Raw genomic sequence first — 10,971 nt, forward strand, 5'->3', positions numbered from 1 at the left:
TGTAGATTTAATTTAAATTGTATAAATAAGCAAACTTTTTATGTAAGTTCTTGTTTATTTGAAACATCACTTTCATTCATTTAAAACGATTGCTTGAGTATCTGTTGCAGGACATTCAATAAATATATTTTAATTTGTGTATTTATTCTGAGAAACTTGTGAAACAATGAGGTCTCAATAAGATCAGATAAAGCTGATCATAAAATTATACTGTGGATTAAATGTAAAATAAAAGGAAAATAAAGAAAGCGATCCAAACAGCCTCAGACTCATAATTAAAAGGTCCAAATATGATGAAACAGCTTCTACAAAAGTGAATAAATATTCCTGAATAAAAGTTTCTTTTATCTTTCTGTTTTCTTTCTGTTGAATGTTGGAACCAGTGAATAAAAACAATTAAATTAAACTTTGAGCTGAAAGTGCTGAAGTTTCTGGATTTTGCTCCATTTGTCTAGAAAGTTCTCACACTCCTTTTATTACGTAATCACACCGGAAACTAAAGCTGCACTCTGATTGGTCAGCGTTGCTAAGATACAATCAATGTTCCGGAACTAGAATGAGCTTGCATTCAAAATAAGACAAAAATGTGTAAGTGACCCTCTTATTTAATCAGTGTTATGAAGCAAGATGCTTTTATTTTGAAATGTGCAACAGGAAGCTGTCTCTGCCACAGACTCCTACTTGATGGTGTGTGTGTGTGTGTGTGTGTGTGTGTGTGTGTGTGTGTGTGTGTGTGTGTAAACGTCTAGAAGCAGCCAGACAGCTTCCACAGATATAAAGCTGCTGGTCGGAGAGCGGAGACAGCAACAGAAACAGATCAGACCGCAGCAGAAGATCCAGAGAGGAAGGAGAAGATCAATCCTCTTCACAACACAGACCACTCAGCACTCAACTGTAAGTCCAACACTCATTTCTCAAAGCTTCATGCTTTCATATCTGCTCCATTCATATCTGCGTTTTATTTTGAAGGGATGTAAGTGGAGCAAACTGTTTAGTTTTTAAATGTTTTCTTGAACACGAGAAGCTCAGAAAACATTTTCTGCTGCATTTTTACACAATTTGACCCAAAGTGAACAATATTGAACTAAACTAATGATGATAAATATGACTGTAGACTGTGACATCACCATCAGAAATACTTTATTGATCCCTTTATTGGGGACAAGACATCACAAGAAATAGAAATAATAATAAAGAACTTTAAAATATGTGCATTGTAGTACAAAATATAACAACAAAGTATAAAGAAATAGAAAATCAGACATGTAAAATATGTGTTGTAACTGTTATATAACAGAAGTGTAATGAATCGTAATAATTAGTGTTGATAATGTTGAGCAGTGGATGAATAAGTGTGCTAATGAAGAGCAGAACAGTATAATGGCAGTATTAATGATGTGCTGTGAGTCAGTGCACATGTGCAGTAATGTGCTGATGTTTACTTCCTCCAACTTGTTTCTAAAATGTTGTTTAACTGTTTGACAGACGAGCGTCTCCAGTGAAAATGTCTGCAGCTAAAGGCGTAGCGATCGGCATCGACCTGGGCACCACCTACTCCTGTGTGGGGGTTTTCCAGCACGGAAAAGTAGAAATCATCGCCAACGACCAGGGCAACAGGACCACCCCCAGCTATGTGGCGTTCACCGACACCGAGAGGCTGATCGGGGACGCGGCCAAGAACCAGGTGGCTCTGAACCCCAGCAACACTGTGTTTGATGCCAAGAGACTGATTGGAAGAAAGTTGGATGATCCAGTGGTGCAGGCTGACATGAAGCACTGGCCCTTCAAGGTGGTTGGAGATGGAGGGAAGCCCAAAATCCAGGTGGAATACAAAGGGGAGGACAAAACCTTCTACCCCGAGGAGATCTCCTCCATGGTCCTCCTGAAGATGAAGGAGATCGCCGAAGCCTACCTCGGCCACCAGGTGTCCAACGCGGTCGTCACGGTCCCGGCGTACTTCAACGACTCCCAGCGACAGGCCACGAAAGACGCGGGCGTCATCGCGGGACTGAACGTCCTGAGGATCATCAACGAGCCGACGGCGGCCGCCATCGCGTACGGTCTGGACAAAGGCAAGAGGGGAGAACGCAACGTCCTGATCTTTGACCTGGGCGGAGGCACCTTCGACGTGTCCATCTTGACCATCGAAGACGGTATCTTTGAGGTCAAAGCCACGGCCGGAGACACTCACCTGGGCGGGGAAGACTTTGACAACCGCATGGTCAACCACTTTGTGGAGGAATTCAAGAGGAAACACAAGAAGGACATCAGCCAGAACAAGAGAGCCTTGAGGAGGCTGCGCACAGCTTGTGAGAGGGCCAAGAGAACCCTGTCCTCCAGCTCCCAGGCCAGCATCGAGATTGATTCTCTGTTTGAGGGCATCGACTTCTACACCTCCATCACCAGGGCTCGCTTTGAGGAGCTGTGCTCCGACCTGTTCAGGGGAACGTTGGAGCCGGTGGAGAAAGCCCTGAGGGACGCCAAAATGGACAAGGCGCAGATCCACGACATCGTCCTGGTGGGAGGCTCCACCCGCATCCCCAAAATCCAGAAACTGCTGCAGGATTTCTTCAACGGCAGGGAGCTGAACAAGAGCATCAACCCAGATGAGGCGGTGGCTTACGGTGCCGCCGTCCAGGCCGCCATTCTCACGGGCGACACCTCTGGCAACGTTCAGGACCTGCTGCTGCTGGATGTGGCACCTCTGTCCCTGGGTATCGAGACCGCCGGAGGAGTCATGACCTCCCTGATCAAACGCAACACCACCATCCCCACCAAACAGACCCAGACCTTCAGCACCTACGCTGACAACCAGCCCGGGGTCCTGATCCAGGTCTACGAAGGGGAAAGAGCCATGACCAAGGACAACAACCTGCTGGGCAAATTTGAGCTGACGGGAATCCCGCCCGCTCCACGAGGGGTCCCGCAGATCGAGGTCACCTTCGACGTGGACGCCAACGGCATTTTGAACGTGTCTGCGGTGGACAAAAGCACCGGCAAAGAGAACAAGATCACCATCACCAACGATAAGGGCCGTCTGAGCAAAGAAGAGATCGAGAGGATGGTGCAGGACGCCGACAGATACAAAGCCGAGGACGACCTTCAGAGGGAGAAGATCGCTGCCAAGAACTCCCTGGAGTCCTACGCCTTCAACATGAAGAGCAGCGTGCAGGACGAGAACCTGAAGGGCAAAATTAGTGAGGAGGACCAGAAGAAGGTGATTGAGAAGTGTGACGAGATCATCGGCTGGCTGGAGAACAACCAGCTGGCTGATAAAGAGGAGTACCAACACCAGCAGAAAGAGCTGGAGAAAGTGTGTAACCCTGTCATCAGCAAGTTGTATCAGGGAGGAATGCCCACTGGTAGCTGTAGAGAGCAGGCACGAGCCGGCTCCCAGGGGCCCACCATTGAGGAGGTGGACTAAAGTGGTCCTTCATATGGACTCTATGACCACTGGGACTGTTTACCCTCCACCTGTAACGTCCTGCCCTGTGTTCATATGTTTGCTCCCTTTTTTAATATAATGAATAAGTTGTAAAGATGTAAATGTTTTAGAGACGTTCCCTGTAAATATTGTGATTACTACTGCGACTGTAACTTTATATCTCACCTCATTCTGTGTTTCTCATCTTATTTATAAAGAAACTTTATTAAACTTTTGGATAATAAGTTACATTTGGATTTTTCATCTCTGCCTTGTTGGACTTTGCAATAAAGATGAAAAATAAATTGAATTTTTCTGGTTTCTATGTTTTTATAATGATTTATTAATTATTAAATGGTCCAGACATTAAATGACAAAATGTTTCTGATGTTAACATACATTTTTAAAGTTGATTAAAAAAGGATAATTAATGTTAATATAAATCAGCTTTTCCAGATTTCTGACCTGGAAAATTAAAATAATTGCTTTAGAAAATGTGCAGATAAAGTGTTAATTAATGTAGATCAACTCTTCTGTGAGTAAAATCTGAAATCCTATAAATCAGACACTGCAGCAGATTTGTAAACTACCATCAGATTTAAAAAGGGTTTTCATGTTAACTGTAGAGCAATAAATAATAACAGTCTGTCTACAACCTGTAAAACCTGACAACACATCTTAATAAAAAGAAGTAAGATAACATAAATTAAAAACATTGAAGTCGACTTTATATCTTTATAAAAATATAAGAATTATGATGCTGACGGATTTGATGTTTGTCACATAAAACAATATAGAAAACTAATCGGCTACAATTTTGATAATCAATTAATCATACATTGTTTTTATCGTACGTCAGCTGTTTTGACAGGTAATGTAATACCGAAAAAATTCGACCTAACATTTGTATAAAGATTCTTTTAAGTGACTTTATTCAGATAAATTCTGTTCACACATTTTAAATAAGTTTGGAGAAATGCTGCATATGAGTTTAACTTCAATTAACTGAATGGAATTAGTTCAATTAACTTCATTTACCCGAGTTACCAAAGTTAAATAACCTCCATGATTAAATTGTGTGAGTTAATAAACTTAAAAAGTTTAAGACGATCAGTTTCCTCAGTGTGAGGTAAACTAACTCATCAGGTTTTACAGCGTATACAGATGAGTTAGACGTAATGTAGGAAATACTCAGGAATCCAAACTGAAATGGGAATTAAAGATTTATATTATAATGACTGATAAAATGTGCCTAGAAGACAGAGTTAAACCAGAATGAGAGTATTTAAACTCTTCTTTGTGTTGGAGGGCATTCTGTAAGTTTGGTGATCATATTCACATTTTCTGGGATTGTTTCAAACTATATAAACACCGGAGAGACATTCAGACAGAGATCATGTAAACCTTGTGGGTCGACCTTCCTCTGGAATCAGCCTTCTTTATACTGAGAGATCTCAGAGGATGTAGACACCAAAAAACAGCCGTATTTACTTGCTTTGGTGCTGCTGATCACCAAGTCGATGATTATGGATTGATGTAAAGCTACTGTCCAACACTGGAGGGAGACGTTAATATTACAGTTACTGCGACTCATTAAAGACACAACTTCATACACATGAAGAAATATTTTTAAGTCAAACGTAACTGAAATAAATGTAATCAAGATTGTACTTATTCAAAAAAATAAACATAACGTAAATATTTTCTTCAGATGAACTGAATGCAAACCCATAAGGAGGCTGTGCACTCCTTTACATTGTACTTGTGTAATAAAATTACATGTAATTAAAATACTTAAAGTCAGTGTTTTATGGGATAAATATTGTTTGATTGTTCTGTTTAATCTCAACAGAGGGGAGAAGTTAAATGTGTGTGTGATTGGAGACATGTACATAGCTGGAGCAGCAGTGCTGATTGAAGCTGTGTGAGTATTCAGCTTTTAGTTAATAACAGACATTAAATGTGTTGGATAAGCAACTGTCAACCACTTTGATTTCTAAACAAGACGCTTTATAATGAATGGACAGTGTAAGTCATTTTTGTGTACGCATTAGATGCCTTTACACAAATAAAGTTCTTAACAGATCATAAAGTTATTTTCATTTGATTTGATTAAACCAGAATTTAAAATGTTGAGACTGAACAATAAAGACTAAAATATATATTAGAACAGATGATGATCAGAATCAGAATTAAACAGTCTAAACTTGTTATACAACTAAGTTTTTATGTGTTTTCAACCCTGATTGATTATTTCTGCCCTCAGACGCTCGATGTGGTGTTAACTGTAGTTTAATCCATTAAAACTAATCAACATTTAATCATCATAAATTAATATGTAAAATCTCAATCTGAGCAGTAAAGTTTAAAGTACATTTTTTGTGCTTGTATTGAAACAATTGTTTAACTGGGAAAGACCATTTGGATGTAAACAACTACAGGCCTTTAAGTTTTCTTCATAATGACGACAAAGTGCATAAAATAGAAGTGAAACATTGAGAGAAAGTTGTATCCAGTTTAATTCACTTGGATCAGGAGGGCTTTATACCCGCACGCCTCTTATCCAACAATATGAGGAGGCTTCTCCAAATGATGCTCATGGTCACTCTCTCCGACATCCACTGGTAGCGACGTCACTGGATGTTGGAGGGAGCATTTGACACAATAGAGTGGCCGTACCTGTTTTATGCTCTTTCTGGATATGGTTTTGGTCCAAGGTGCTTAGAATGGATTGAAGCATTGTATCATGGACCTGTCTGAACCACTATAGAACGTACAGCTGTTCTAATGAGTGGTCATGAGTTCAAATTAAATATGTATGCAGATGATATTTGGTTGACACGTACATGACGGATCTTGGACGAAGCAGAGGTGATGAAATATTTGGGGGTATTGATTATAACACCAATAATAAGATATTTGATTTGACTGCACAACCTTTATTATACTCTATAGAGACCGTAGAAGGTGCTCAACCCTGCCTCTGTCCTTATGGAGCAGAGCTGAAGTGCTGAAGATCAACATTGTCCCAAGATTATCTTTTTTATTTTCTTCAGTTCCTCTGTATATTCCAAAATCTTGGTTCGATGATATAAACAGAATGTTTTTATTCTGTTTTGTGGTGGAGATAAAAAGCGTAGGATTAATTGGTAAAAAAGATGATTACAGAGAGAAAGCGGGGGTCTTGGACTCTTATAATCCCTTTAATGGGGGGCTATAAAGAGGAGAGAAGCACCGGTAGTAACAGTCTCATTATCATCCCCTACAAAGTGAGGTAATAGTACTGTTAAGATTTTCTGTGACATTGTTAAAAGCAAACAGCGATACTGAATATAATTTTGGAATAAACTGGGATAAAGTTTTAAAACATGCTCTGATATTTTGGGTTCCTCTGAGGATCAAGTGCACACTATGATAATGAATTGTGAGGCTCTGCACTGTACCCCCACCTCCTTTTTATTAATCTTTGGTTGTGTTAGTTGCTGTAATTTGTAGTTTTGGTGTTTGTCTTGATGTGAAAAGTGTAAATAAAATAATAAAACTTAGCATTGTTTTTAATCTTTTAGTCTCTTGTGTATTTTAGGGTCCTGTAAATCTTCACAGTAACTAATGATCAAATGAGAGAAAATTCATTTCTGTCTGGATTTTGCTCCGGTTGCCTAGAAAGTTCTGACAGGAGCCAGAAACTTCGGTCCATGATGTCATCACACAGGAAACAAAAGCTGCACTCACATTGGAGCAAAATACAGGCAGTCAAATGATGTACCCTTCAAAATAAGACGAATGAGTCTTGAGTTGAGTCACTTACACAGTATTATTTCTTGAATGCTTTTATTTTGAAATGTGCAACAGGAAGCTGTCTCTGCCACAGACTCCTACTTGATGGTGTGTGTGTGTGTGTGTGTGTGTGTTGTGTGTGTGTGTGTGTGTGTGTGTGAAACGTCTAGAAGCAGCCAGACAGCTTCCACAGATATAAAGCTGCTGGTCGGAGAGCGGAGACAGCAACAGAAACAGATCAGACCGCAGCAGAAGATCCAGAGAGGAAGGAGAAGATCAATCCTCTTCACAACACAGACCACTCAGCACTCAACTGTAAGTCCAACACTCATTTCTCAAAGCTTCATGCTTTCATATCTGCTCCATTCATATCTGCGTTTTATTTTGAAGGGATGTAAGTGGAGCAAACTGTTTAGTTTTTAAATGTTTTCTTGAACACGAGAAGCTCAGAAAACATTTTCTGCTGCATTTTTACACAATTTGACTTAAAGTGAACAATGTTGAACTAAACTAATGATGATAAATATGACTGTAGACTGTGACATCACCATCAGAAATACTTTATTGATCCCTTTACTGGGGGTAAGACATCACAAGAAATAGAAATAATAATAAAGAACTTTAAAATATGTGCATTGTAGTACAAAATATAACAACAAAGTATAAAGAAATAGAAAATCAGACATGTAAAATATGTGTACTAACTGTTATATAACAGAAGTGTAATGAATAGTAATAATTAGTGTTGATAATGTTGAGCAGTGGATGAATAAGTGTGCTAATGAAGAGCAGAACAGTATAATGGCAGTATTAATGATGTGCTGTGAGTCAGTGCACATGTGCAGTAATGTGCTGATGTTTACTTCCTCCAACTTGTTTCTAAAATGTTGTTGAACTGTTTGACAGACGAGCGTCTCCAGTGAAAATGTCTGCAGCTAAAGGCGTAGCGATCGGCATCGACCTGGGCACCACCTACTCCTGTGTGGGGGTTTTCCAGCACGGAAAAGTAGAAATCATCGCCAACGACCAGGGCAACAGGACCACCCCCAGCTATGTGGCGTTCACCGACACCGAGAGGCTGATCGGGGACGCGGCCAAGAACCAGGTGGCTCTGAACCCCAGCAACACTGTGTTTGATGCCAAGAGACTGATTGGAAGAAAGTTGGATGATCCAGTGGTGCAGGCTGACATGAAGCACTGGCCCTTCAAGGTGGTTGGAGATGGAGGGAAGCCCAAAATCCAGGTGGAATACAAAGGGGAGGACAAAACCTTCTACCCCGAGGAGATCTCCTCCATGGTCCTCCTGAAGATGAAGGAGATCGCTGAAGCCTACCTCGGCCACCAGGTGTCCAACGCGGTCGTCACGGTCCCGGCGTACTTCAACGACTCCCAGCGACAGGCCACGAAAGACGCGGGCGTCATCGCCGGACTGAACGTCCTGAGGATCATCAACGAGCCGACGGCGGCCGCCATCGCGTACGGTCTGGACAAAGGCAAGAGGGGAGAACGCAACGTCCTGATCTTTGACCTGGGCGGAGGCACCTTCGACGTGTCCATCCTGACCATCGAAGACGGTATCTTTGAGGTCAAAGCCACGGCCGGAGACACTCACCTGGGCGGGGAAGACTTTGACAACCGCATGGTCAACCACTTTGTGGAGGAATTCAAGAGGAAACACAAGAAGGACATCAGCCAGAACAAGAGAGCCTTGAGGAGGCTGCGCACAGCTTGTGAGAGGGCCAAGAGAACCCTGTCCTCCAGCTCCCAGGCCAGCATCGAGATTGATTCTCTGTTTGAGGGCATCGACTTCTACACCTCCATCACCAGGGCTCGCTTTGAGGAGCTGTGCTCCGACCTGTTCAGGGGAACGTTGGAGCCGGTGGAGAAAGCCCTGAGGGACGCCAAAATGGACAAGGTGCAGATCCACGACATCGTCCTGGTGGGAGGCTCCACCCGCATCCCCAAAATCCAGAAACTGCTGCAGGATTTCTTCAACGGCAGGGAGCTGAACAAGAGCATCAACCCAGATGAGGCGGTGGCTTACGGTGCTGCCGTCCAGGCCGCCATTCTCACGGGCGACACCTCTGGCAACGTTCAGGACCTGCTGCTGCTGGACGTGGCGCCTCTGTCCCTGGGTATCGAGACCGCCGGAGGAGTCATGACCTCCCTGATCAAACGCAACACCACCATCCCCACCAAACAGACCCAGACCTTCAGCACCTACGCCGACAACCAGCCCGGGGTCCTGATCCAGGTCTACGAAGGGGAAAGAGCCATGACCAAGGACAACAACCTGCTGGGCAAGTTTGAGCTGACGGGAATCCCGCCCGCTCCACGAGGGGTCCCGCAGATCGAGGTCACCTTCGACGTGGACACCAACGGCATTTTGAACGTGTCTGCGGTGGACAAAAGCACCGGCAAAGAGAACAAGATCACCATCACCAACGATAAGGGCCGTCTGAGCAAAGAAGAGATCGAGAGGATGGTGCAGGACGCCGACAGATACAAAGCCGAGGACGACCTTCAGAGGGAGAAGATCGCTGCCAAGAACTCCCTGGAGTCCTACGCCTTCAACGTGAAGAGCAGCGTGCAGGACGAGAACCTGAAGGGCAAAATTAGTGAGGAGGACCAGAAGAAGGTGATTGAGAAGTGTGACGAGATCATCGGCTGGCTGGAGAACAACCAGCTGGCTGATAAAGAGGAGTACCAACACCAGCAGAAAGAGCTGGAGAAAGTGTGTAACCCCGTCATCAGCAAGTTGTATCAGGGAGGAATGCCCACTGGTAGCTGTAGAGAGCAGGCACGAGCCGGCTCCCAGGGGCCCACCATTGAGGAGGTGGACTAAAGTGGCCCTTCATATGGACTCATTCTAAATGTGTAATATAAAACTTTATACCTTATATTTTAGATTATGTCTATGTTTATATGATTGAGAACTGGTTCTTTAATATGTTTAAATGTTGCATTGCTGGACTTTGCAATAAAGCTGATGGTGAATAAAGTTTTATGTGTCTCTTAGTTTCATCTTCATCATTAATGAAAGATTTATAACATTCACAGTGAAAAAGTGCAGCCACAATAAGATCAATATCAGAGTAAATGTTAGCTGTTACAGTTTAACATTTTAAAATTATGTGAGGTTTTAAAATGACTATAGGTGACATTATGAAATAAGATAAATGTATGGTCAAGTAAATTATGAATATCTTGACTCGTTAATGTGATCAGATGTCACAATGAAGCAGTGTAGTTCACAGAAACAACCACTAGATGTCAGAATTTGACTTAAATTTTGGCAGATTACCTCACTGCTTTCAGAGATAAAGACTTTTATTGACCATATTTATTGTTTTATTTGAGAAACTGTGCTCTTACAAACTGTTATCTACTTAATGTGTGTCTTAAAATGTAATCACTGAATTAACTGCGACATAAAATCCCCACCAGATGTCCAGGAACAAGTGAACACAGGTACAGACTAAGAGGAAGCTGGTGATGATTATATTAGTTAAATAATAATAATAATAAGTAATATCTCACACTCCAGACTTATATTTTCAATCGTACTGTCTCTTTATATAAAGCAGTGTTGTCATACAGACATGCACACACAAAAATACAGAGAAAGAAAAACAACAAAAATGCAGCAGCACAAAATAAAAGAAGGAAAAGAGGTCATAACATACAAAGTGAATCAGAAAGTTAATATTCTGAGAACCTTTATTGTTATTTTGATATACTAACAGATTATTATTTGGAGAATATTTGTC

At 42.0% G+C, this 10,971-nt stretch overlaps 2 protein-coding genes across 3 annotated transcripts; both read left to right on the forward strand.

The window, feature by feature from the left end:
* The first annotated feature begins 756 nt into the window (after positions 1–756).
* Positions 757–3,734, forward strand: LOC127356336 (heat shock 70 kDa protein 1-like). The gene is made up of 2 exons (XM_051387996.1): positions 757–894; positions 1,486–3,734. The coding sequence occupies exon 2, from the start codon at positions 1,505–1,507 to the stop codon at positions 3,422–3,424; it is 1,920 nt and encodes a 639-aa protein (XP_051243956.1). The 5' UTR covers positions 757–894; positions 1,486–1,504; the 3' UTR covers positions 3,425–3,734.
* On the forward strand, positions 757–10,219 carry LOC127356335 (heat shock 70 kDa protein 1-like). 2 transcript variants are annotated; one of them, XM_051387995.1, is made up of 2 exons: positions 757–894; positions 8,108–10,219. In XM_051387995.1, exon 2 carries the CDS (start codon positions 8,127–8,129, stop codon positions 10,044–10,046), a length of 1,920 nt encoding a protein of 639 aa, XP_051243955.1. In that variant the 5' UTR covers positions 757–894; positions 8,108–8,126; the 3' UTR covers positions 10,047–10,219. The 2 variants fall into 2 exon arrangements, with proteins under 2 accessions (XP_051243955.1, XP_051243953.1); XM_051387993.1 differs by lacking the exon at positions 757–894 and adding an exon at positions 7,363–7,516.
* The last annotated feature ends 752 nt before the right edge of the window (positions 10,220–10,971 follow it).

This window comes from Dicentrarchus labrax, unplaced genomic scaffold, assembly GCF_905237075.1.
Source record: "Dicentrarchus labrax unplaced genomic scaffold, dlabrax2021, whole genome shotgun sequence".
Taxonomy (NCBI): domain Eukaryota; kingdom Metazoa; phylum Chordata; class Actinopteri; family Moronidae; genus Dicentrarchus; species Dicentrarchus labrax.

Excerpts from the sequence above, each read along its gene's own strand:
- LOC127356336 (XM_051387996.1), top strand. The coding sequence starts at position 1,505 with ATGTCTGCAGCTAAAGGCGTAGCGATCGGCATCGACCTGGGCACCACC.
- LOC127356335 (XM_051387995.1), top strand. The coding sequence starts at position 8,127 with ATGTCTGCAGCTAAAGGCGTAGCGATCGGCATCGACCTGGGCACCACC.